The 27,956-nt window shown below is 42.4% G+C and overlaps 1 protein-coding gene across 5 annotated transcripts in view; it reads left to right on the top strand.

Annotated features, from left to right (window-relative positions):
* The window catches only part of PTPRE (protein tyrosine phosphatase receptor type E), a 251,092-nt gene that overhangs the window by 172,747 nt on the left and 50,389 nt on the right, over window positions 1-27,956 (top strand). For 4 of the 5 annotated variants that reach the window (XM_090057753.1, XM_090057751.1, XM_090057752.1 and 1 more), the window contains 4 exons: window positions 17,542-17,644; window positions 17,933-18,006; window positions 19,828-19,964; window positions 26,913-27,003. In XM_090057753.1, coding sequence (XP_089913879.1) covers window positions 17,542-17,644; window positions 17,933-18,006; window positions 19,828-19,964; window positions 26,913-27,003 — 405 coding nt within the window. Of the gene's footprint in view, window positions 1-17,541; window positions 17,645-17,773; window positions 17,854-17,932; window positions 18,007-19,827; window positions 19,965-26,912; window positions 27,004-27,956 lie in introns of those variants that run through there. The other variant, XM_090057756.1, reaches the window with a different exon arrangement.

The following is a 27,956-nucleotide window of genomic DNA, read 5'->3' as shown; positions in this document are numbered from 1 at the left end:
TTAGCTGAAATGCAAATAATTAAATTACATAGTCCCCAACTTGGAAAAGCACCCTTTTTCAGGAAAATGAATACCGGTTACTTTGAATATTATCTTTCGTGCCATTAAAGACATGATAATAATTATAAAGGTGATTTTTTTTTCAAAATCACTAACTGATTTCTTTCATTCATATATGACAGCTTTGTTACCAGTTTGTTCTTATGAATCATAATGTTGCGGCTTAGGTCTTTATCATTTTGAAGAAAGATTCTTCTATATTGTACACAAAAGCAGTTCCATACCTCTTGGTTAGATTATCTACTTTAAATGGTACATGAAGTGGTAAACTACCATAGCTAAGATCTTCAGTGAATCTTTCAGTTTGGCAATACTATGATCAGAGAACAGCAAATTTAAAGATTAAAGTAAAAAAAAAAAAAGGGAGGGGGAGAGGGCTGGGGGGGGGGAGTATGACCCAAACAATTATAGACCCATTAGTTTGACTTCTGTATTTTACAGAGACTTAGAACAAATATTGAATGAAAGAATAATCAAAGGTATGGAGATAAATAGAAAATGCGATAAAAACCAGCATGGCCTTATCTGAGCAGGATCATGTTAGATGACTCTAATATGCTTTTGTGTTAGGATAACTGAATTTTAGATAAGGGCAGTGCAGTAGATTTAACCCATCTAGATTTCAGAGCATTTGACAATGCCTCGTGGGTGACAGTTAGGTATTAGTTCAACTGGAAGGCTAAGAACAGACTTTCAAAAAGCCTGAGCCTGAATTGATTCAATCACTGCAGGTTAGTCTAACCTGGCTAAGCTAAACCAGTTTGTAATATCACAGATGTCCCCTCTGGACTGAAAAAATGCAGGCACATGCCTGCAGTGGCTCAGGCTAGAAGCCAGGGGTGCTAGAGCAGCCCTCCCTTCCCTTCCACAATGTTGATCTGAGGGGAGGTGTGGCCAAGCCCTGGCTGGATGCTCTGATTAGGGAGGGTGTCACAGGGCACTAGGGTGTCCTGCTCCTTTTAAGGGCTGAAACTGCTAAAGAAAGGGTGCAAGCAGGCAGTTGGGAGCCCCAGCCAGCATGTGATAGTTGGCCCACACCTGCCAGTGGTCAGCTGACCAGAAGGGGCAGGGCCTGGCATATATATAAACCCCAGGGCTGAGACCAGGAGGGCATTTCCCTGCTAGCAGCCTCCAGGGAGCCTCCAGGGAGGAAGTGCCTAGTGACACAGCAGCTGCCTGATATGCTGCACCTAGGGCTAATGGGGCTCCATGAACTCCACAGGTACCCTTGCCTACTAGCCACTTAGTGCTGGGGGCGAAGTTCGATGCTTTTAAAGGGGCAGAACACACCCTGATCTTTTGTATTATGTTATAGCCCGGGGGCTTATGTGTGTTTGCTGTTTATAACACCAGTGTTTTGGGTGAGGCTATTTGGTGAAGGAGGAGGCCTCATTGGGGGCCCACTGCAGCATGGTGCGAGAGAGGGCGTAGCATTTGGGGTGCTCAGACCCTGGCGCCAACCGAGGGCACAGCACAAGGGTGCAGAGACAGGGCTGCAGAGAGCCCAGGCACCAGTGACGTTTGGAGACAGGGCTGTGGAGAGCTCAGGCACTGGTGAGGCACAGAGACAGGGCTACAGAGAGCCTAGAGAGGACAAGGGGGCCAAATCACAGCAAAGCCTAGACTGGACAACGTCAATGCCATCTGCAAAGCTTTGGGCATGGTAAGGGACCAGTTTGGAGCCACGCATATAGCCCATAAGGCTGGGATGTCCTGTGACATCTGTTTTGAAATGGGACCCACAAGGGATCTGGGAACCCATGGAGTTCAAAGAAATCCATCAGGACTGTGTCCAATGGGATGTAAAGGCACCCTTCCTATATTACAAATACTTCAAGAAATGGCAGGTGAAAATAGAGGGTGCCCACCAGGCTAAATTGGCACCATCAAGGGGCCCTAGCGGTAACATGGCCAGAGGGGTGCCCCCCCCCTCATATCTGACCATCCCAGCAGGAAATTGACAACACAGTGTTTATCGCCCCTAAATCAGTGTTTATCATCCCATTAAGGAAACAACAGCTAGACATTACGAACTATCTGTTGATTAGTTAAGTCTGATACTACATTCAACCACGTTTCTCTCAAACTGGTTTCAGCCATTTTCAAACTAGTTTACGTGCACTGAATATCTGTTCTGTTACAGGTTTAAACCAGTTTCTGATCTCTTAAACCAGTTTATGTGTAATGTCTGTTCCTAGCCCAGAAGATGGGGATTAACAGTATAACTGTAAAGTGGATAAGCAGGTGGCTAGAAAAAGTGGACTACAGCAGGTTATTTTGAAAGGGGAGTTATAAGTTTGAGAGAGCTCACCAGTAGTATTCCTCAGGCATAAGTCTTAGGACTCATATTATTTAACATTAAAAATCATGGAATAAGTTCTCACATTTGCTTATGAAATTTGACAAGGAGGTAAAGTTGTTATTGTGTATGTAAACAGGATTACATTATTATATAAGAAAAATTAAGGCAACCTTATGAATAGGAAATAGAAATGGTATGAAATTTAATTATATGGTATGCAAAATCACACTGTTAGCCGTGGACAGATGTTACATTTGTTTTGCTACAGACACTATTGTAGTGCTACAAAAGTTGAAGAAGCAGATGGGCATGCCAGAAAAGAACTGAAATTTCTCTATAGCACTACTTTTTGTAGCATCATGTGCAATGTGTAACAAGTACATTGTAGGTGCTATGAGGGAACTGGTCCCCCAGCATCCCATAGTGCTCCCTGCAAGTGGCGAGGGGGAAAGGGAGAGTATGTGGACTGTCACTAAGCACAGGCTGCCCTCTCCCTCAGGGACTGAGCTGTTAGCCTGGGACTGAACCAGACTCACTCAGATACATGTGACCCTGATGGTATGCTGTCTCACAGCTGTAGCAAAGCCAAGATGGGGCTGTGAGTGATCAGCTGTGAATCAGTATGGAACCACAGCTGTGAGTATTTGGGCTGTGGCTGTGAGAGAGCAGGATGGGGGCTGTGAGTGAGCTTGGACCAGTGCCAGTTCTTGGTATTGAGCCCCTGCTCACTCACAGTCTTGTTCTGGCTTGCCAGAGCCTGCATGTGTTGGCAAGTGATCAGTGTATTCACAGGGAGCTCTAACAGCCTTCCCTCCTGAAGGAGTGGGAGGATGCAGAGCAGAGCCTTGGGGCTGAGCAACCCCTTTTGCCTCCCAGCTAGCGAGCATGCCACTGAATGTCTTTCCGATATCTTCGTAGTACTCCTGTCAAGGGGCTCTGCATGTTCCCCCTCCCTTCCCTACCCCCAATACTGCTACAGTTTTGTAGCACTTCAGAGTGCTGCAACATGTGTAGTGCTACAAACACATCTGCCCATGGCATTGGAGTTCAATATTAAGAACTTCTGCTATAAGACAGGAACTCATAGACTTGAGTGATAATAGAGGAATGGTGTACTCATTGATTATTAGATGATCATGAGCCTGAGTGTTATTGTCATGAAAAAAGCTAATGCAGTTCTAGGGTGTGTTACATACAGTGTTTTTTCGCAGAAACAGAAAAGACTTGTACCATTGTACAACGCATTAGAAAAACACCATTCAGAATATTCTGTTCAGTTCTGATCATTCAGTTCAGAAAAGTTGAATTTAAACCAGAATATCTGCAAAGAAAGGCTGTTAGGATGTTTGGGGCAAGGGAACCTTATCTTATGGGAGTTTAAAAGAGCTAGGCTTTGTTTTTAGCTTAACAACTTGCAACGTTGAAGTTGAAAGGGAATATGTTAACTTTTTATGAATACATTCATGGGGTGAATATCAAAGGCAGAAGAGCTATTTAAGTTAATGAACTATATTCACATGAGATCAAATGACTACAAACTGTTCATGATTTGATTTAAATTGGGAATTAAAATAAAATGATTACAGAAGTTAAATTTTGTAATGGTCTTCTGAGCAAGGAAAAGGAACCTCTTTTGTTTCAATGTAGAGCTCAGTACTTTATGGAAGGAAACAGGGATGGTCTTGAAGTAATGGTCAGTGCATGTGGTATGTGGTCCCATGCAGATTTGCTTTTGCTTTCACTTTGCTGAAGCTTAAGTGGCAGAAACTGCTCATGTGTATTTACTCACATTTCTAGCACTCCAATTTCTACCAGCTAGTTTTGGGAAGAAAAAAGTACATGCAGTATGTGTAACAGGGTGCTTAGGGTACCAGTTACTTTAAACTAGGAACAGAAGTTACACATAAACCAGTTTAAGTGATCAGAAACTGGTTTAAACTAGGGGTGCACCAATACATTGGTCTGATATTGGATTGACACCAATTTCAAGAAAATTGGCTGTATTGGAAACGAGCCTGATGTGGTTGATAATTTGACCGATAAATGCCTGTGCATGTGCACAGCCACAGAGTAGCACATAGGCAGCAAGGAGCAAAGCCTGGCAGCTTGGAGAGTTGTGTACAGCTGGTAAGTCTGGTGGAGTGGAATGGGAGAGAGAAAGGAAAGGGTGTGGGTGGGCAGATCAGGGCCCCCCTGTGGTGAGGGAGGGAGGTGGGTAGGGGCAGATGCCACTGCGTGCACTCTGGGAGGGCATGGCAGTGGGGGGCTGTGCCTCCAGATCTGTGTGGGGTGAAGCAGGCAGGATGCGGCTGCGGGCTGGTGCCAGGGCTGTGCCAGTCTTTTCTTGGTGGGGGCTGGGCTCAGGGTGGGTGGCAGAAGTGCTGGGAGGGAGCTATGGAGGGGTCTGTAGCCACCCAAGATTTCACTGTAGCACCCCCATAGCCTCTCCTCCCAGTCTGATACATCCCCAGTTCATCCCCCACCTCACGCCTTGCCTCCACCCACATGCCAGAAAGAGCTGGGACTGTGCCGGGAAGGCTCTGGTGCCTCTGGGAGGGGGCTGTATTGAAATTTGAGGTGGCTGCAGCCCCCTGCCTCTGTAGCTCCCTCCTAGCACCACCGCCACTCGCCCCTGGCCCAGCCTTGCTCCACCCCCCGAGAAGAAACCAGTTCAGCCCCAGCTCCAGCCCACAGCTGCAGCCTGCCCCCTGTCCTGCACAGATCCAGGGACACATGCCCCCCCCATGCCCTCCTGGGGTGCATGCAGCAGCAAGAGCCACCCTGCACCCCCGGATGAGCCACAGCTCTGTCCCACACCTGCCCTTCCCAGGCAGCACCTGCCCCAGGCCCCTCCCTAACCCCAGGGGGCATTGATCTTCCCCCCACATCCTTTCCCTTCCTCCTACCCTTCTACCACACCAGACTTAGCAGGTTCACGCAGCTCTCCATGCAGGTATCAGAAATCAGATTGGTATTGGCCAATATGCCTCTTTAAAAATCGGCTATTGGTATTGGCCCCCAAAATCTATCTATCAGTGCACCCCTAGTTTAAACCTGTAACAGAGCAGAAGTTCAGTGCACATAAATTGCTTTCAAAATGACCAAAACCAGTTTAAGATAAACCTAGTTGGATGTAGTATCAGATTTAACAGATTTAGGTCAAACCAGTTTACAGAACTTCTGTCCCAGATCCCTTCCTGGTTCAAGTTAACTTACAATTCCCCAGCAACCCAGGATGCTTTGCAACCCTGGGCTATGCTGCCTGCTCCAGTGGAGCAGGGACCGATTTGCCCCTCTGCTCCTTAGCTTGCTTCCTGCCTGTGTCCATCAGCCCATAGGGGATGGACAGGGGAACAAACCTCCACCCCACCCCTGAGTCTACACAGCACCCGGTGGTGGGGGCTTTTTAGCTTCTAGCAGCCCTCGCCCCTCCCCTTCCCAGCTGCTGATTGCTTCTGCAACTGCCACAGAAGGGAGCCTGCCCTGGCAGCCCAGCATGGGGGCACTGGGAAGCCCCTGCCTTGTGGGGCTTCTCCCACCCGAGCCCAGGGTTGCCCCAGGGAGATGAAGGAATTTTTCCCCTCCTGAATCTTGCCTTAGAACCTTGCCTTAGCCCCTGTGAGTCTCAGGCAGCTTCAAAGAGAAATTCTTCTGTTCCTCTACAACCGGTTTTGCCATAGATACTGTGAATCTGAGGTAAAACTAATGCAGGGAAGCAGAGGAATTTCCCTCCATTTCCTGAGCTATCCCTAAGATTCGCAGCAGTTAAGGCAAGGGGTTGGGGAAGGGAAGAATTCCCCTCAGATCTCTGGGGCTGCCTGGGGCTGGGAGACCCTGGGCTGGGGTGGGGGGAAGCCCCCCAAGGTAGAGATCCCCATTGCCACCATTGGGGATTACAGGGGCAGGCACCTGGCCAGGAGGACTTCTTTTCCCTCCCTCCTGTAGTAGCCACTGAAGCAATCAGCAGCTGGGAAGAGTGTCTGTGTGTTGTGGGGGGTAGATTCTGCTCAGCTCCCTGGGGCTGCCTGGCCTGGGGAACCTGATGGGGAGGCTACCCCAGGGGAGGCCAGCACCTGGACAGGAGGCTTCTTAACCCTCTGTGGGCGAACAGCAGATGTTTGAGGATATTTGGGTGGGCTGGAAATGGCCAGCAGACTGGGAGATGTGCTCTAGAGCCACTGCCTACTGGCCTGGGTCAGTGCAGGCCTCCTCCTGCCTTTCCTAATTAACCAGCTGAATTGACATTCAGTTTTTATCAGTTCAACTTGTGCAGCTTAGAAGAAACTTTCTAGTTTGAATTGATTTAGCGTCAGGTTAGTTGATTGTCTGTATGTACTTAACCTAAGAGGAGGAAAGCTGCTGAGACTCAGACATCAGAGTTTAAGATGTATATAAGCCCAGGTCCTGAGCTTGGCAGGCAGGCTCTGGAGACTGATGCAAGAAGAGCTCCTGAACAGGCTATAGAGAGAAGGTCCTTGAACACCAAGAAAACCTGTGGGTAATATAGCCTTAGGGCTGGGGTAACCCCAGTGGTTTAGTGAAGGACTGAGGGGAGGTGGAGGTCCCAGCAGTTGGTGGTAGGTTGTGGACTGTGGGGAAAAGGAGATCCCAATAGGCCTTGGAGTAGGGCCAGAGGCCTGAGAATAAGGCTAGAGTCCAGGACCAGCACAGAGAGGCCTGGGAGGCCAGAAACCATGAGCAAGGCAGAGAAAGGGGATAGAGAGCTCAGGGCCCAGAGAGGGGCAGAGAAGGGGCTAGAGAGGGCCTGAGGCCCAACGAGGGGCCAAGATGGATGGGGCTAGAGAGCACAAGGCCCAGGGAGAGGCCAAGAAAGGGTGATGTGGATTAGTGCTGAGAGCCCATTAGATTTATTGCAACCAGGGCCAAGGGTCCATGGAACTTACTGATGATAATTGGTTGATTGGTAACATATACAAGCCTTGGACCTGGCTAAAAGTGGAAATGAGGAAACTACAAAATTAGTCCTTAAGGTGACGAACAATTAGAACCTAAGTCATAAGTAGATGAGATTTAGCTGAGGAATTGGATCCCTGAGGCAGCCTCATGTTTCTAAATACATGTTAACATCCAGATGTGGCAGGCAAGCAGTTGTGGGGGGAGGGGCTGAATAACCACTAGGAGGAATAACGTACACCTTTGGGGCTGGCCTATGTTACAGTATATAAGAAAATATGAGTGTCTATGCACATACTTTGGGGAAGATTTGGGGGAGGGATTGACATTTTAATTAGAGCACTTCCCAGACAGCCACTGTAACTAAAACACAGCAGCAGCATGTGTATTCAGTGTCCCGTGTTTCAAAATGGCCATGAGGGTTCTTTGACTAACACTCGTTCAACAGGTTTTAGTTAAAGCACTGCCACCGCCATTTTGAACTCCAGGACACTGAATTCACATGATGCTGCAGCATGTTGGAGCATTCTAATTAGAAAGTTCTAGCAGCCTCAGTTAATTAGAACACACTGGAACACGTGTATAGGCACCCCTGGATATTAACCTTATAAATTCATAGAATCATAGAAAATGAGGGTTGGAAGGGACTTCAGAAAGTCATCTAGTTCAACCCCCTGCTCAGAGTAGGATCACCCCCAACCAGATCATTCCAACCAGCATTTTGTCAAGCCGGACCTTTAAAACCTCCAAGGATGGCGATTCCGCAACCTTTCTAGATAAATTGTTCCAAGACTTCACTACCCTCATAGTGAGAGTTTTTCTTAATATCCAAACTAAACCTCCCTTGCTGCAACTTGACACCATTGCTCCCTGTTCTATCATCTGTCACCGCAAAATCCATCCATTTTTTTATGGCTGTGATATGAGAGAGAGAGAGGAGTGGATGATCTTGTGAACCCCTTGGACAAATAATTACTTGCAAATGTAGGGAGTATACTCATTGGCTCAGGAGGTCTTTTTCAGTTTTATGTTCCCAGTTTCAAAAGCCCCTCTCTTATGTTCAAAATAACTGATTAGTATAGGCTAGAAAAGAGACTAATTAGTACATAATTAATTTAATCCACTTATAAAAATCAAAGATTACAAAAATCTCCTTTTGTTTAAAAAAAAAAACAAAAAACCAAGCCCTAGACTGTGGTATATATACGTCCTTATGCAGATATTCTGCTGTTCCCCTTCTTTCCTACCCCTGTGTCCTCATTGTCTTTACCTCCCTTTGTCACATATTGTTGCTGTTTAGACTGTAGGCTCTTTGCAGCAGGGACTGTCTTTCATTTTGTTTGTAGAGCTGCTCTGCTGAGAGGCCTGACCTTGACTGGAACTTCTGAGCATTGCTCTAATATCACAAGTAATACATAATAATTACATTGTAAATAAGATGAATGATTAGGGTGTTTATCCACGTAATCATGCATATCATAAGTTACTGTCTTAAAATGTCTGACATGTCTAAAATATATGTATATTTATATTTTCTTGGTATAAAACAGTGGTAGAAATTTACAGAGCTGTTATGCTTAAGATTTGTGTTCTTTAGGCCAAATAAGTATTCCTTCTCTTGCCGTACTACAGAGGTAGGCAATGTTTTTTGGCTGGAGTGCCGAAAAATATCACAATGCCAAACTTAGAAGGTGCCGGAGTGCCAGTATGCCAGTATACCAGAAAAACAAAATGAGGGTGGGAGTACATGGCAGGATGCCCTGCCCCCCCAGCCCTGCTGCCCCTTGCCCCCCACCCAAATCCCCTGCCCCCCCAGCCCTGGCTGTGTGGCTGTCAGCAGCTACCCTGGCTCTGAGTAGGTGCTGGAGCCCAGGCTGCTCCCAGCAGGGCTTGCAGCATCCCAGATGCCTGCTGGGAGCAGCCCAGGCTCCTGGCTGGCAACAACTACCCAGAGCCGGGGCCGGCTGCAGCCAGGAGGCTGCGAACAGCTGCGCTGGACTCCAGAGCCCAGGCATCAGCTCCATACTGGTGCGTACACCCGTGTGTCAGAATGGGCAGTGGGGGAGGGGCTTGAGGCAACACAGCTCCAGTCTCTCCCCCGCTCCCAGCACAGAGCTGGTGACTGGGCTCCGGAGCCTGGTTCAGCTGTTTGTAGCCAGCCTGAGCTCTGGGCAGCTGCAGCAAGCAGTGGGCAGGCTGTAAACTGCTGTGCCAGAATCCACAGCTCTGGCATCAGCTCCATGCTGGCAGTGACTGCACCTCCTTCCAGCTGCATGGAGATCAGGGCTGCCCCTGAGCCCCAGGAGCAGGGAGAGCTGTCCTGACTCTGGGGGAGCTCCTTCCCATCTGTGCAGAGATCTGGGCTGGCTCTGAGCTCCAGAAGGTATGAGGAGCGATCTCGGCTCTAGAGGCAGCTCCCTTCCAGCCCCGCAGAGATTGGTCCCCAGGTTTGGGGCTGGCCCCAATCTCTGTGACTAGGAGGGAGCTGCCCCTGGAGCCAGGACAGCTCCTTCTGCCCCCTGGGGCTTGGAACATAGGCAGGCAGCATTTGCTCCTGGTCAGCATTGACACATGCACTTCAGTGCATTTATTTAAAGTCTTTTCTATTAACTGTATCTGTGGGTACTAGCAAATGGCACTTTAACTTAATCTACTGTGCAATAATTCTTGTGCACATGTAGACAATGATGCCTTACCGTGCATTAGATTACTCTAGTGTGCAGTAAAGCGTAGACACACCCACTGTGTCCTAAATGGCATTCCTACTGTACATGGACATGAAAGTCCTCAAGCCCCAGACCTACTCCTGTCATGCCATGAACATTTTAGACTTTGCTGGAACAGCCAGCACTGGCTCTTAGGCCCAGTGCCCTCTACTGAAAACTTGTCTCCCCAGTTTAGGAGCTAGGCTATTCTGTTAAACACACCTTAAGGGTTCACTATCCCAGGTATTCACATGAACTCATAAATGAGCCACATTCCCTTTAAAATATGTTTAGATTGTTTTGGAGTTGAAAGCTCCTTGGGGAAATTATATTTCTGTTTTAAGCTGTACCAAACAATCTTAACAAATAAAAGGACATAGAGTTAGGGCAAGAACATATCAAAAACTAGGATATATTATAATCTAGAACTGTTATGGTAAGGGATGATGAGAAAGCAGAAGTAATGGAGAGAAGAATGATTAATCACTGTCAAATACGATAAAGGGTGTTTATGTTAGCATGCATGGTTGGTTCATGCGGGGTTTTATTGGACTGTAAGTTTCTGGAGTTTCTGAAGAACTGTATCTGGATTTGAAGGTGAATGAGGTCACTTGGGTTAGCATTAAAAATTTGGGTCACCAATGTTTCCCAAACTTTTAATGAAACTCTAACCTTGAGGACCCTTCCTACCCTATATTTCTACACCAGTCACGCAACCCTACTGTGTGGCACCAGTGGCCTAGAAATGATAATTTATGTTAATGTGGTATATACATTTTTGGTATAAACACCTATCTGGTCTTTTGTGGCTGTGAAAGGTTCACCTCAGATTTTGGGGAATGCTGGCATAATCTTCATAAAGGATTCACTGTCCTTCCTTACACTCTTTTTTTCAATGCACCCATTGAAATAAATTTGGCGGGTTTACTTCAGAGGTAGCCCTTCAAACTGTCTGCTGACTCAGATAGATTTAGGTTGGTGTCACTTGGATCATATTTTGAATTTTTTCTCTTTAACCATAATAGCTAGTGACTAGCCTTTTGTTTTAAATCAAAGCTGAAACTTTAGAGAGTAACTCCAAAATGCCTCTCTAGGCCACCCTGGTAGACCTTAATACTAGCCCTCCGGGGTGACATACTGCACAGTTTGGATCAAGGAGAATCTATTTTTCAGATTAGTAATTTAGCAGTTGTTTTGCTTTAGGGCATCTAAACATAAAATTGCTAATGAATGTCTTTGCTGAAATATAGTCATCTGATTATCATTACTTATTCTGGAAAATGAGCTATGTTGCATTTCCCTTGCTTAATATTATAACTGAAGTGTTAGAAAATGACTTTACTAAAATTTGTTTGGATATTTATGAATATAGGAATTAGGAAAGAGAAGTAAGTAGTTTAATCATTTTGTATCACTTCCTAGAACATTTTAATAGAATTAGAGAAGAGGCAGTTGTTCGGGGATTGTCACAGTTAAGTTCAATACAATTTTGAGTCAATATGGATAAAAGAAGCCATATCTTCAACAGCTTAATTTAATCCCTAATTTAACTTATATAAGTAATATATATGTAGTATGACTAGATTATTCTTTTAAATACCAAAGTACTCTTTTTATTATTTAATATATGTTAATGTCTCCATGTGTAGAAAAAACTAACATCGTTGTCTGATAGGGAAAAAAATGCATATATAGCAAAAAAAAGTCTTCCTGTATAAAGGAGAGCCCAAGTTAATAGGATTATACACTTATCTCATGCTTTTAATAGCTGTTGAACTGTGCAATCTTTTTTAATCCAAAAAAATAAAGACTACTTGTTCCAAAGCTAACTAACTCTCCATTTTAAGAGATTATACAGAAGGAGCTGAAGGTTATTAACAGTTTAGTTTGACCCAGCTTTTGTTCTGCCTGTCTGAAAATGTGATGAAATGTAGAAGCTTTCCCAAGTCACTATGGGAAGGATATGTTAGGTTTTGTTGAATTTCAGTGTTCCACTCATTTAGTTTTTTTAAATAATTAAATGTTACTTTTAAGGAGGAATATATGGCATATAATTCTTCTGCATTTTTGCTTCCTACTCACAACTGAGTTCTGTTTTACAAAAAATGGAAATTCTGTTCTCTGTCAGCATTTTCATTGGCTGGAGTGAAAACATCCCATGGTATGTCATAATGTGAAAACAAGACAAAGCTAAAGCAATTATTATTTAATTATGCATCAGTAATTAATGATTAATAATTAATTGATTTATTTTTACTATAATTTGAATGTCAATTTATAGTAAAATGTCCTGTCAGTTGCTCTAGGCACCTTCACAGTAGATTACAGTTTATACTGTCAAATGCAATTCAATGAAAATATGCTGACCTTAGAATTCAAATTATAATTCAATGACTTATTATAATCAAAATGCTCCTCAGTCTTTCCATCGCCTTCTATTTAGTTTTTGGCTCAAATAGTCTGTGTCTGAGAGAAATCTAAGGAATCACTGTAGTAAATTTCCTTTCTAGACCATTTATTATGCCTTGAAGTTAACTGCATGAAGATGTATTCTCTACCATCTATTACAGGTCTTTATGCTGACAGAATAAGACCATATTGTAACAAACGTTAGTATCAGAGAGCAGACACATTTTAGTCTTAGATGATATTTTTATATAGTTTTTTATTCTTTATGTTTTGACTAGGGAATCATTTACAATATTTTTCATGTAAAGCAAAATAAACTGCTTTATACAAGGTAGAACAGATGCATAGGTTAACAGGTACATGTAGGTGTTAATTTCTATCCTTTAAAGTGGCTTAAGGTAGAGCATGGAGCGGCAGCCTGCTTGCCAGGAAACTAATAGCATGAAGCTCATGGTACTTGTTGGCCCTGATAGCATGAAGCTCATGGTACTTGTTGGCCCTGATAGCATGAAGCTCATGGTACTTGTTGGCCCGGATAGCATGAAGCTCATGGTACTTGTTGAATAATGTGTCTGACAAATTTAATAGAACTTACTTAGAATTTCAGGTTTAACCACCCTCCAGTAAATTGGAGGGGTGGGGCTTGTCTTTTCTCCTGGACACTTGCCATTGTGGAACAGCACTGACAGACTGTTGGTACTTCAGTGATTTAGCTAAATGAGGGCTCACTGAAATGTGTGCATTTTGCCACTTGAAGTAGAAGGACAACGTGGGTTGTAGCCTATAACTCCAGCTCTGCTATCTAGCTTGGGTTGAAAGCACTGTGGAATTCGAGTGAGGGGTCTTTTGTGTGTGTGGGTAGAAAGCAGATTGGGGGGAACACTTAGGGGAGAGCCTCACATAACTCTGTGGAGCAGACATATCTCCAAGGGTTGCTTCAGACGCTGAGAACAATTGGAGTATAACAACATTCAAGCTTTGGTAGCTACTGAGAACGGAGTTTATTTAGAGCCATTTTTTCCAGCTCTTTGCTGTTCAGGGGGTAGAATTCTAAATAACAGATTTTTAGTCATCTAGTCTATATGGCCTTTGTGGCACCTACACATAGGTAGGAATTCTAATTTTCCAGTCAACTTGTAACCCAAATGTGTACAGTAGTCTGTGAACTGATCTTTTACATGCCCAGCAACGTGGAGCTGTGTGGGCAGCCATGGCCCAAATACGTAGGCAGCCCCAAACCCATGTGTAATAGGTGTTACGTGGAAGAAGACTCCCGCATGTCTTACACAAGTTACTGAGTGTTTAGGGCACTTGCCTGGGAAGCCCCAGATCCAGGTTCTAGCCACCCTTCAATCAGCAGGGATTTGAATCTACATCTCTGTCTTCTCGGCACGGCACTCTAACTGCTATGCCAAGATGTCTATTCTGCCCTCTTTCAGTTTTTCCCAATGACTGTATTTTAAAAGGAAATCAGCTTCAAAAGGAAATCTGGAGAGGGGCTTGGGTAATGCATAACTTATGGCATGGTGGTTAGAGCACCGTGCTGCGAAGTCAGAGAGGTAAAGGTCTCTGAGCAAACAAGTCTAGTACCCAGGTCTTCAGCTTTCCAGGTGAGTGTCCAATTCACTCAGCTATTGGGGTTAAAGCATGGGGCAGCCCCCCATGTCCTTTCCATTTTGTTGCCAAAATACTCATACTGCGGTACACAGGCACATACTTGTCTACACATGTGGGGTTACATGTCCAGGAATAGAGGGGCTTCCTGCATATAAGTGCTGGGAGTTGGTTTTACCCATTTTCTAGCCCTTTGTATGCAAGTTGCATAAATGTTAAAGAGGCTGCATCAGCCAGATTTATATCCTTGTCCAAAGGTTTTGTTACATTATAGTTTGGGTTAAGTGTCACTTAAACCAGTAAATCTAATTAACTGCTCTTCATGTGGGAAAAATATTTTTTCCCAGTTAAACTCTATGATGAAATCAGATAATTGAAACAACAACAGCTTCCATTCAAAATATTGATACTAGTCACTGATCAAACCACAGGCACACATGGCCAGAGGGACTTAACCTAATGAAGTTTTATGGAGTTTGTGTATCTATAAAAGAAAGTGATTAAAAAAATAGTGAGAGAAGGAGCTAGAAAGCAATATGATCTTGAGATAAAGTTTGCAAAGTGTGCGTTTGGGTTGCAAGCTGACTGAAAGTGGTCCACTATTTTTCTCTTCGTTGATTCTTCTTTTGTTCAAAGGAATAAGACTTTTACATCCTTTGGAAATGCACAAGTTTCCATCAAATATCTGGCTCCATCGTGCTAATTGCTAATTTTGGCTTGCCACTTGGGTTAGAAATGGGTAAAAATAGTCTCACCTGAATCTACCAGCCCTCACATTTCTCAGAACCTACAGTTAAATTAACCCAGCAGAAGTCTGGGAGAAGAGCCTGGGCACAGGAGAATGCAAAACCATGAGACATGGTTCCTGTTATTCGTGCTGCTTTAGTTCTTGTTTGGTTGGTTTTGTTTTTAATATTAGTTTTCTGAAACTAGGAACAGAATACAGCTGGTGAGATGGTTTCTGGAAAAGACATTTTTTCCCTGAGATGCTTGTTTTAATTTTAAAGTTTCTAAAGGGATTCTGTGGTTCAGTGCAGGGGACTGGACTTTGATAACTCAGGGGTTCTTTTCCAGTTCTACATTCTTAAGGCCCGAGATGCACATTATACTTGAGAAGTGATTAATTGGTTAATCAGATCTTAAGTAGTGACCTGGCCACACAATCCTTCAATTAATAGCATGATAAAACCAAGAATAAGTGACGTTATTACACAAAATACGTGTAATATAACCTTTTTGGTTCCTATCATGCCTTTCATTGAACTTGTGGCCGTGCTCCCAACCTCTACATCAGTATCCAGAGCTCCAAGCTCCAGGGATGCATAGGGGGGAGGGGGAGCACCCTGGACCCACCCTCAGACCAACTATGACCTTTCCATTTAATAACAGGCAAATTTATTGATACACAGTGATAACAGAAAAGGAACAATACCAAACAATTCTATATATCTACCAAATTCTAGGGCTGTCATCAGAGTCAAAGTACATCTGGTCAGAACACACTCTTCACTCTGAGGCTGTCTCTTAGGTGTCAGATGTCAACATACCAACAACCTGGAGGTGGGATGCTAAGGCCCACAACCCCCTCCAGTGGGGTGGGTGAAAAAGGGTGGTGGTGTGCCCTGTGTCCATGGTGGCCTTGGGGACCCCTCCTGGGGATGGGGACCCCTCTTGGGGAGAGGGGACCCCTTGTTACTCTCAAGCCTCTGCTTTTGTATTCTCCTTCCTTCCTGATGATTCTTGACTTATGGCTATCACTGATTGGTCTCTATGTTCATCACACCATCTACCTTATCAGCATATTCCAAGTTCATCACAAGCATACCCTCCCCAAAACAAGAATCTTACCCTCCCCCCCCACAACCTTTGGCCTTGTGAGCTGATGCCACCTCATCTCACGTTATGGAACAGTATGGTACATGCCCCCAGTTTCTCAAACTGTGTGTATGTCTGTTGGCTTTGTTGTGTTAGACAGCCTGTCTGCTTCAAATGCTGTGTGAAACTGTATATGTGAAACCCAGGCTTTCTTTAGAAATCAGTTAAGCCCTGCTGCCCATCCTGAACCATTCTAATATATATATGTATTATACATATAATATGTATATGTATATTAGAATACATACATATGTGTGTGTGTATGTCAGTTCCCAAAAACATGAATGCTGGGGGTTCCCATCTGTCATGAATGCTCAGTTTTGTCCTAATTTCTTGTCTAATAAATATAATATCTTCCCTCTCTATTGACATTGGTGTCATCTTTCCTCTAAATATCACTTTCAGACCTGCTGCTGTGGTTTCTACTCCCTGCCCAATGTGCTCTTCTATTTTCTGCTCCTTGCTGTATCTACCACTGTGCAGCCTGTCCCCTCTCTGGTCTGCCACATGGCATACATAGAGGCTGCATGTGTTACTTGTGGCATGTGTGCTTCAGGTTAACCACTGTGGTCTAAACCATGCAATTGTCAGAAGTCTGAGAAACTGTAAGTCTGATTATGTTACAGTTAAAATAATGCTACTTAATTAATCAGAGTAGTTAAAAATTCAGCACTGGCAGCAGCACATCCCTGAAACTGTCTCTCGGGGTGGGCAAAATGCAGCCCACGGGCCAGATGCGACCCACCAGGCCATTCTATCCAGCCCGCAGGGCCCCTCAAAATTGAGAAAATTAATATTTATATACCCCTGGCTGCCTGTCATGTGGCCCTCAATGGTTTGCCAAAACTCAGTAAGCAGCCCTCCACCTGAAATAATTGCCCGCCCCTGCTGTGTCTGATTGATGTTAGGTGGCTGGCTCATAGATTTCCATTCATGACTGTCTTTGAGTCTTTGTGCAGGAAACATCCTTCTTTCACACTGTTGTGAGTTAGGCATACGACATAACTAGACAACTTCTGCTGAGGAAGGGCAACACGCTGACTGAGATCTTCACCTGATTTCAATCAACGTGACTCCATTACCTTCACTAAAAATTACAACGCCTAAGGTTCTGACCCTATGTACTCTAAACCTTAAGTGCTTTATAAAATAATAAACTACCTTGTACCTACTTGTGTGATGCCTTTCAATATATTTAATTTAATTAATAAAATTCTGCATCACATATTTTACTCTACTAAATATATACCAGAAGAAAAAACCCACATTCTTGCCCACTTGATTTTTACACTTTTTAAATGTAACTTTACAGTGCCTTCAGATATTATTATAAATGACTTCCTAAAAAACTAACAGCTTTATAGTGCAAAAAAAAGTTTTAAAAAAAGCACCTCCCTGGATTTTTCAGACTTTCATTTATTTCCCAAAATGTACCTTTTGAGTTGTTCAGCAAGATGATATTCAGTCAGAACACAGCATGTAGCCCCAAAACTTATGTTCAGCAGGAGCCTTTTTGTTAAAGATTAACTGTTCAATGCATTTAAATAGCTTTTTTATAAGTATTAGACATGAATATACAGTTTATCTGTTTTAGTCATAAGCAATCTATTACAGCACTTCAGAAAGAGTGTGTATTTTAATTCACTGAGTTTATTTTAATAGGACCTCCAGATGGGAACAGTTCACAACAGCAACTACTCACTTCATCATTGATCCTGCTTACTATGTTCATCATTTTCATTCTTCTGACTGGCTGTTTTTGCAGGTATGTGTTTAAGTGTTTAAGCACTCTGCACAGTACTAGTTTGGTCTTGCTTTGATATTATCTAATGAGGAAATGAAAGTATTCTACGTGTGAACTGTAGTCTCAGAAACAGCTTAGCCTAGAGGAGGATGCTTCATGCTGTAATTTATCGTTAACCAAAACTTTTATCACCTGAAGATGTTCAGAAACAGTTTCTCCAGAATGACATGGTTTGTATCAGTCAGTATCAAAGAAAATGTGTTGCCTTTTTATACAATTATTCAAATTAATTTGGTTTATGTATTCAAGGTTCAGGAAGCATAGGAAAGCGGTTGTGAACACCAGTGACAAAAAAATGCCAAATGGAATCTTAGAAGAGCAAGGTAATGAAATATTTCGATTTTAGAATGACTTGTTTTAAAAATATGAATTCTTTCATTTTGAATGTTAAAAATGTGGTTCTTTACACTTTGAGGATTACTTGTATCTTTTATTTTTGTGCTGGGTTTGCCAGAAAAAAAAATCTCATATTGAAATAATACTGCCTGCCTTCTTATTGTTTTAAAATAACTTGCAACTTAAAGCTGTAACTTTACCAGATGCCCCACCTCCCTCCTCTTTCCCTATGCCAGTTCTCTCTAACTGGCTTGTGAATATAGGATTTCTCAGGATAGCTCTGTTTTCACATTAAGAAAAGCAATTGAAACATTTGTTTTAGAAAACAAAGTTTACATGCAAAAAGAGTGTCCCGTATAAACAGATCGAAAGTAAAAGAAAGATAAGAAGGATAAGAGAGTGTCAGTAGTATTTTTTTTAAAAAATATACAGACCAGAAATTGAAACTATTCACTAAAAGATTTTCAAACATTGCTTTTATTAAGAATTATTAGAATAGGTTTGTAACATTGTGCTATCAAGCACAGTACGTGCTAAGAACAAGTACTGTGGCAAGTATATATGGGAGGGCGGGGGGTGTTGATACTTTGAAAAATCTATGGCAAGTGGGGGTGAATGCTCACAGTACTAAATATAACCCAACTGATGCAACTTCCTGTTCAACGTCACACATTTGCTAAAAAAAGTTAAAATGACAGGAATTTCCAGTGCATTGGAGACATGCTTGCCCAGCAAGAATGGCTAACGAATGAAATAATAAGGAATACGGTTTTTGAAAGAACTGTGCCTCCCCCCCAGGTCTAAGGAAGAGTTTCTTTCACATAAAGCTACCACTGCAGGGAAGCTTCCTCTACCATGATTTCAAATTGTTTGGCTTCACTGGTAAGAAATTCAGTATTGTGACTACCGGACCTTAATATGCAGTCATTGTATAGTATCTGTAAAGTCAGCAGGTGCAGTTATTGAAGGTTTTTCCTGATATAAGGGAATCCCTGGGTGGCAGGAAATTGTGCTGAGCTACACTGATGTGTTTTGGCTACACAAAGGTGAGGCTAGAGTTTTTGCTTTCTGTTTTTGGAAGAAAGTATTGGTCCTAACAGTGAGTGTCAGGTGAAAAGGTATATTTTCAGAAAAGGAGATCTTGTTAAATACAAACTCTTGTCTCTATGATGCAAATACTGTTTTGGCTGATACTTTGGGACAGAAACTAAATGAAATTTCAGGTGCTTCATATACTTTTGGTTAACGATGTTAATATAACTCTTCAAACAAGTTGTCTTATGAATTTGTTTTGAACATTGTTAACCCATAAAAGCAGTTTATTGACAGCAAAACATTCACCCCATTATCGTGCTTCTAAACAGGGCAAGGTTTCTGACGTATGACAAATTATGACTCATTTTTTAGAAATAAACAAATACTTATAAAAATAGATTTCCATATATTTGTATCCTCACATACTGGAGGATATGTTTTCCGTATATTATGTATTTTCACCTCCAGTCCATGTGGTCTCTGGGAAGGGCTCCTAGAAATGAAGTTTTTAATCTGCTAAAAGCCCAACCCCCTCATTTAACTATTAGGAAGCTTCTCATATTATTTTGAATTTAGTCTTGCTTCAGAGAAATGACATAATCTTTCATGTTTACTGAAGAAATCTCTCTCTCCAGTTTGATTCCCTTTCACAGATGCCTCCTGTTCCTTCTTCCAAGGTGCTTCAGAAAGGTGATTTGTGCACAATTTGGTTAATGGGCTGCCTTGTTTCATTTTGAAAACATATTTAACATTTATTTTTTCTGATCTTGCAGAGCAACAAAGGGTGATGCTGCTCAGCAGGTCTCCCTCGGGCCCAAAGAAGTACTTTCCAATTCCAGTGGAGAATCTGGAGGAAGAAATCAGGATAAGATCTGCAGATGATGGGAAACTGTTTCGTGAAGAATTTAATGTAAGTTGACAGATTTTTTAATTTCAAACTCAGAAAAAAGAAGTAGGAAATAAAAAATGTATGTGAGCAATATTTTTTTTAATTAAATGCATGTAGCATTGATGTCTGTCATAGGAATGTTTGGCGGGTAGTGTGAAAGCTTCTTTGCATAGGTTTACTAATGCACCTTCATACAAAATGCTTCCAGTTGCTCTTTGCTGGGGGTCCCACCAGTAGAAGTAGAGGAATGTTACAGTCACCTACCCCCATGACAGCCATATAATATAAGTCCTTGTTGTCCTTTCTGCTCACCCCTCCAACAGCTAATTATTTTAGTTCTGGTCATCTCTTCTAGAGAGAACTCCAATATGTTAAATTATACAGTTGTTTTGCCCTGAGGGACAAATCCAGCAGGAACTATACTGGGGCAACGAGACAGATTCTAATTTGTGCTTTCTCCTGAATTTGAGCAAAGAGGTGTTTTGGTCTCTCTCTCCAGTTTGCTCTCCCTTGTCCCCCCTCCTCATCCTTTGCCTCTGAAATCTATTTCCTTTAGTGCTGAAAAGTGTATGCAGCTGTTGTCTGACAATAAAGGAGTGCTAAACTGTTTCTTTTTATCAGCATCTGTTACCGTAAACCCTAAAGTCTTGATACTCCTTACCAAAAAATATCTGGAGGAGAAGAAAATCTATTAAATATCACTCTGGCATTTCAGTCTGTGAAAATCTGATAGTCTGTGCTCTGCAGGGGAGTGCTTTAGGTAAAGGGATAGAGAATATGGCCTTCTAAACTGTGAATTTTGTGGCTTTATGCCCTTTAGGACTGTGCTTGACCCATATGACATGTGTAAGCAGGGCTGATGCCTCTCACTCAGGTCCTTAGAAACTATATTTCTGTCAGCTGGTAGAACATTTCCCCGAGGTATTCCCTTTGGCTAGAAAACAGAATCTGCTTGCTGCCCAGATTCACAGTTGCCTGGCCATTGTATAACAGGTTTTAGTAAGCTCCCATTGAAGAAGGGGAAACATTCTGCAGTTTCATGCCCTCCTTTTTACATCTCCCTTCTTCCCTCAACTTCTTGCAGTAGTCATAAGCAGAAAAGAACCACGTGCTACAGTATTAAATATAAGCCAATGCATAAATGTTAATCAAATAGTTTAGGGTGGTACCCTAGGACTAAAATGTAGTATTAAGTGATCTTCAAAATTGGCAAAATATTTGTACATCTGCATGCTGGTCACTTTGCAGTTTGTTTAAGCTGCACATCTCTCTTGCTGCTACAGCCACAATATTATTACTATAAAATGAAACATTTGCCTAAATACTTTAACAATTTTTTGAAAAAAGAAAAATGTAGCTTAGTTCACTAATGACTCTCCTAACTAAATTAGTGAATCTCCACAAGATGGTCAGTGATGAAAATAGCAATTGATTTAAAATGTACTTTACTGTTGGGTACTCAGCATGGGAAATCTTGCCAGTGTACAAACTCTGAGTCCAACCATTGTAGTCAAAGAAGCATTAATAAATGTGCAGGTGCAAAGCAATACCATAAAACAATGAGGATGGTGGAGGATGGTCATTAAATTCTGTTTGACGGTTTTGAACACTGTAATGACAACACTGTTGCTTATAGTGGCTTGCATTGAAGGCTGTTTTGTCAGATCTTGTTCTGCATGTGGTGTCAGAGGATGATGGGAGGGTGCAAGGGGTAGGTGAAAGAAGACAGTTGAAAACCAGAGTTGAAATGATACATTATGCAAACACACACTGTCATTTCAACACTAGCAGGAAAAGGAAACTAGAGCACAAGAAAATTAGAGACTTACATTTAGAAAGTTTTCCCTTCTTAATTATAGCCTGAGAGCATATAACAACATACTGAACTTGAAAAGGAAAGTAGATTGCAGTGTTGTCTTAACAGAGACCATAGATGAAAGAGGTCCAGAATCTTACTGGAGAATCAAAAACACCTTCTACCCCCCCACACCCCCTCCTCCCAAAAAAAAAATTCTCCTAGTAAGGAGTGAGTTGCTTACAAAAAGATAGTCCATCTGCCTGGTGAACCACTCATCCACTCTGTTGCACTAGTGATCTCACCAGGACTTAATTTCATATAGCTCCCATATAGCCTTAGCCTTTCACCTTGTCATCGGCTTTTATTGATCCTTATTTAAACAAAGAATACTTTGTATAAATCAGCATTAAAGATAATAGGGCCTAGGATAAAAGGCTGGAAGGCTTTTGAATATGTTCACCAATAAATGAGAACCTCCAAAATTTCTCGTGTACTTTCATGCCATTTAGACTCTTTAACTGTCATTATTAATGTTGATATAAATCTAACCAAGTTTTAAAAATTAAAATAGGGTTCTGAAAGGGAGTAGGAGAGTCCTATCCTGGAGGTAAGTCGTTTTTCTGTTCAGACAGTAAAAACAGCTTTTGTCCATTGATTTTTTTCCTAACAGAAAAAAACAGTACAAATATACTGGTTAATTTGTTTTATTTTTTGCATTTCTGTCACCAGCCTTGATTGTAGTTATCGTGTATTTATACAGCATAAAGTGTGCTTCATGTGTTGTCAATGCAAGTGATGACAAGGGCATTCTTTCCAGTAAGCTCCTGATCTTGCAAACATTTATATGTACACTTCACTGACAGCATGTGAGGAATCCCACTGGAGCCTCTGGGATTCTTCATATAATTACCATATTTACTCAATTCTAAGATGAGGCCTCCAACCCCCCCCCCCCCCATTTAACATGTGGGGAAGCTCCTTGTCTTAGAACAAAGTACAAGGGCCATTGAGATTTGAGGGGGCGTGGGGGGCTAGCTGATGTAGCTCCAGCTCCAGCCCCTACCCGGGATTGGGCCCTAGCTACAGCTGCTGCCTTCCAGTGCCTACACCCCACCAGCTCTCCTCTTCAACATTTTTCTACCCATTTGCCCCCCATACAGCGTCTGCTCCTCTGCCTGTCCCTCTCCTCCTTCCACGCTGTACTCTTGCTCTGCACAGGTGGGCTCTGTCCATGCTGCAGCCTGAGCATGACCCCAGGGCAGCCATGCAGCAGTGGTGCACAGCTAACATGGCTGCTATAGGGGATGGGCTGGGGCTGTGTTCAGTGCCTCAGGCTGCAGCATGGATAGAGCCTGCCAGTGTAGAGCAAGGGTAAGAGGGGAGAGAGGTGAGGAGCAGAGACTTCAGGGAAGGGAAGCAGAGAGGCTAGGAAAAGGAGGGAGAGGGGGAGTAGAGAGGATGTGGAGGGACCAGTGCTGGGGAGAGGGCAGGCAGGAGGCAGGCAGGCAGGCAAGCTGCTTGACCTTCCTACGTGCCCTCCTCCCCCACTGCCCTCCTGCATCAGTGGTGGTGGGGGGGGTTGAATTAAAGGTGACCCTCCAATAACTATATTTGATACATGAAAAAGTATAACATTTATAATTTTTCCATATATAGAATGTAATTATTGAGGGTCATGTTTTATTCAGGGTTTTCTTAAATATAAGTAAATGTGGTACTATTTCAAAAGACAAAAATATGGATGATTAGGAAGGATGGAAGTGATAGAATAGAAGTGACTGAGCAGATGAGTTTGGTCCAAGTTTTTTCTCTTCCACATCCTTTTCCGGAGTTCACTGAGTATTGCTCTTGTCCAGTAAGTGAAGGCCTCATAAAAGCACAGTTGTTTGGAATATCTGAACATTGTGCTGTAGAAGCGTTCACTTTAGTATTTTTTTTTTATTTTTTCAAGTTTTATTTTCACTGGGATAGAGTGTCAGTTCAGCTCAGAGAGAGGAAAAATAGAAAGATTTTAGGCCAGATCATGCCCATCATATCTCCACGTGGATCTCAGGCCTCCTGCAGAATAAGTGAGTATGTATATGATGGGAGTACATGACCCATTTGTCATCCTGTAGATCCCTTTCCTAGGATTCTAGTACGTCCTCATGATGTGCACTGGGATAGGGTGTGAGGACTAGGATAGAGGACACTGGAGAGTTGGTGCTCTTTGTTGAAGTGGTGGTGGGGGTGCCAGAACAGTGTGGATTCCAAGAGCTCGGTGCAGACAGAGGCAAAGAGAGCAGGAGTCTTAACTATGGCAGTTCAAAAACCTGTTGCTCTGCAGCATGGTCTGTCCACTCCAGCTGTTCCTTCTATAGCAGTGGTGAAGTGTCCAGGCACCCAGCTGCTGCTGCAAGAGCAATACCATAGTGCTGCCAGGGTATAGACTCTACACAGGGTGGGGATGATTCTGGTGCCCCTCTGAAGTTAGTGCCCAGGACAGGTCCCCCCTCTTTCCCACTGCTAGTTACACTACTGGAGAGCATATTTTGGATGGGGGAGGTGCCCATTGTTCCTTTGTGGAGATAGGTAGAAAAGATAATATTGCTTGTATGCTCCTCTACAATTCAAACCTCTCCCGCACTTAAGCAGTTTTATTTGGCAAAAGTGGCACAAGCAACCCTAGTCTGATGGCACCAATAATGTGTTACTAGAGGAGGTAGGGGTTCTCAGAAGCAGGGAGCTGGCACAGATCTGTCAGCTGCCTTTTTATGAGTCTTGTCTTCACTACAGTGTTTGATTTAGTTCTAACTGGAGTGGTGCACCTAATTCAGTTCTGTCTGCATTTGGACACTTTAATCTTGAGTACTGAAGTGCTTTTTTCATGAGTTGGCTGATCTAAAGAGGACATAAGTTAAAACTTGACTAGTTTGACTCATCAATTATTATCACAATGACTCAGTAGCATGGACACGCACTGATCAAAAGCCACTAGCTCTCTGATACTGTCAAAGAGTATTGTATGACCAAGAAATTACTTCCATAATTTTCTAGGAAAGAATTCATAGAGCAGCTTAGCATTTAGAAACATGGGATGTATCTACCTGTCCTCTAAAGTCAAAGAAAGTCATGCACACCATCTATAGCCCCAGTGTGGATAGAACACCCTGAGTGTTATTTCACAAGAAGAATAATTCAAGTGTAGGTACCCTGAGAACTTGGCAGTGAGGGCATATCAGTGGAGATAGTCTTGGCATCCTACTGATTCCTGAGGATCTACCCAGTTTGTGGGTGAAACCTTATTTTCAGGGATCAAACCTTACCCCCAACAAAATTCTTTGGGAGTTACCCAAAGGAAGAACATGAGGGATTTCCTCTCCCTTCATTAACACCTTCATCTTCCTCATTAGGAGCTATCATTAAAGAGGCAAGGCATATCACTGAATTTATATGCTTTGTGGGGGAGATAGGAAAGTGACTGAAAGAGTATTTTGATCAACTTTTCAAATTTAAAAAGCAGTTTTTAAAGAGGGAGAAGATAACCAATGTTTTCTGCAGAATGATGAAATCAGAATTCTGGTGTTTGAGTACAAATACCTTTTATTTTTACATGGTTTGAGATCCCCTTAAATGTTTTTCATAATTAAGAAAACAGAAAATGTAAAGACCTTATGATACAGGAAAAAAAGAAATAGCTTGCAAAACTATAAAACTGTTATAACTGCTCTGCTAATATTTCTTACTTCTTTTTCTATTCTTTCTGCTAAAAGGTTAAAAATTTGTGAATGGTGCAATAAAGCAGATCTGCAAGGGCAAGTTACCATTAACAGTGTTGCAATAAGAATAAAACATTAATACAAAAAAGCAACTTTTCTTTCACTTGCTAACCCTATTCAGCCCTGGCAACTTTTCTTAATCCTTGTTTTTTAGGGGGATTTCCACATAATGATTTGCACAAGTCAGGCTAAGATCTCTGCCTTAAGAGCATGATTGATTTAGAGACTTTTTTCTTTCTGTTCCTTTAAGTGACTCATAAGACTGTCTGTATTTAGCTTGATTAATTCCTGGCATGGATGAGGAACACCATTTAAAAGAATGGTGGAAGAAGGCACAACACCAACTGCGGTTGTAGAAGTTAGAATTATTGCATCTGTGTGAGATGTTATATCTATTTAAGCATTGTAACATAGTTAAGTGTTTTGGACCTGGTTACAGTTTACACTTTGTCCATTTTACACTGCTTTTTCAATGTAAACAGGCCTTGTTCCACCTGACTCAGCCCAAACTGGCAACAAAGTGTCTCCCAAATAAATAAAAGACGTTCAATAAAGCCTCTATAATGGATGCCCCTTTCTTTCTACATAGGAGTTCCTCCTAGGCTAGGGATGAGCTTTAAGAGTCCTTCACAGATCCTTCATCTCAGTCTCCATAGTCATGGAGTTCTCATTTCTCTTTGGTTTTATATTTTTATATTTTTCTTGCCATAGTAATATTTTTCTCTTTCACATTTTAATTCTGATTATATTGCAGTAAAGCACTATTTTTGAAAGGTACTTAGTGCATGATTAAGAATCTATTCACACTGCCAGATTTAGGTGGGATGTTGATTAATCCTGGGTACCTTTTCAGTCATTTTAACACACAGTCCCCATGGCCAGCTTTAAGATCACAGCATAGAGTTAGCTGGCATCCTCTTACTCTACCACTAACTTTGATCTAAAGAGACCCATGCCAGACTAGGGACCTTGGCCAGGGATTTTCTTAATATTCTTGACCTTCTTTTGTTATTAACCAAGTGCGTTTTCATACTAAAACCAAATAAATCTTAAAAGTACAATACAAAGTCAGAGCCGTATAGCTTTTGCTTCTACATCCTCATGACTTGGTCACAGCATAATGAGTCACTCTGCCATTTGGTGTTTTGCAATGGCAACCTTTTTTTAAAGTAGATTTGAACTCTTAAATAGCAAAAGTCACAATTTCCTTTAAGCTAGTATTTAAGTATTGAAACTGTAGTAAAATGTAATCAAAAGGTTGTAAGCTGTTTTAATGAGGAGAAATTCCTTTTTTTAAAGAACTGGAAAATGCCAAGAAATTAGCTCTATTTCTTGGTCATTGAATACTATACAGCTAACAGTTAGTATAGAATGTTGTTGCATTTCATTGACCTTTATATGTTTTCTCCATAGTCATTAACAGCAAGCTATGTGCAAGGAACGTTTGAAATGGCAAACCAAGAAGAAAATAGAGAGAAAAATAGATACCCCAACATCCTTCCTTGTAAGACTTCACAATTTATTTTCAAATTATTAGTTCAGTGTATGGATGCCTCTGGCACCAAGCATGCCAGTAATGTTGCTTGCATTTACTGAATGTGCTTTGATGATTTAGATTATTGTACCAAAAAAATGTTATTTATAATGTACAATTCATACCTTAGAAAAAGTAAGCTTCTTTTTGGAATATCTCTTCTGTAAGGATTTTCTTCCAAAACACTTTTCTTTAATGCAGGGGTGTTAAAGATAGGGCCTATGTGCTGGATCCAGGCCACAGAACCCTAACATCTGGCCCATGGTGTGACCTGTGGGCCTTGGACTAGATCTGTACACTGCATGGGACATACCCCAAACTGGCCCTGAATGCTACATACTCCCAACCACCAGTGTGCTGCACACAATGCACAAAACTCATCTGATACATGATGCATGTGGTGCTGGAGCTGGCATCTACACTGGATATAGTGTGCATGGCCAGTAGTCCAGAATATGCTTCAAGCAGCACACAGGTCTGGAATTGGCACGTGCACCTTATGTGGCCAATCCAATGCATTCTGCATGTGAGGCTGGAGCTGGTGCATACTACATGTAGAGCGGTTTTGGGGTACATCCTGAATGTGGCATGTGGGCTTGTCCAGAGCTCCTGTTGCATGTGGCGTCCATACCAGACTGACCCTGCAGACTGGATGCAAGGCACAGGACAGACCTGTCAGCCCAATCTGGCCCTCAGACCTGCCCCAAGTCCCTTATCTGGTCCGTGAATTTGATTAATGATGAATTTGGTGAACAATAATACCTGATGACTGATAACCTTGCTGTAATGGATTTGAGAGAGCTTGACATGCACCTTTAGAACTCAGAGAAGTGTCAGTTGATTCTCTTGAAATTCAAGTCAGTTTTGCTCTATTGAAAAAACAAGGAGCTTTGAGTATATGAGCAAGTTTCGAAGTATCTAAC

This window comes from Crocodylus siamensis, chromosome 7, assembly GCF_052110815.1.
Source record: "Crocodylus siamensis isolate JL-2025a chromosome 7, ASM5211081v1, whole genome shotgun sequence".
In the NCBI taxonomy this organism is placed as follows: domain Eukaryota; kingdom Metazoa; phylum Chordata; order Crocodylia; family Crocodylidae; genus Crocodylus; species Crocodylus siamensis.
The sequence above is the reverse complement of the archived record's forward strand: the minus strand, read 5'-3'. Positions and strand labels throughout refer to the sequence as shown.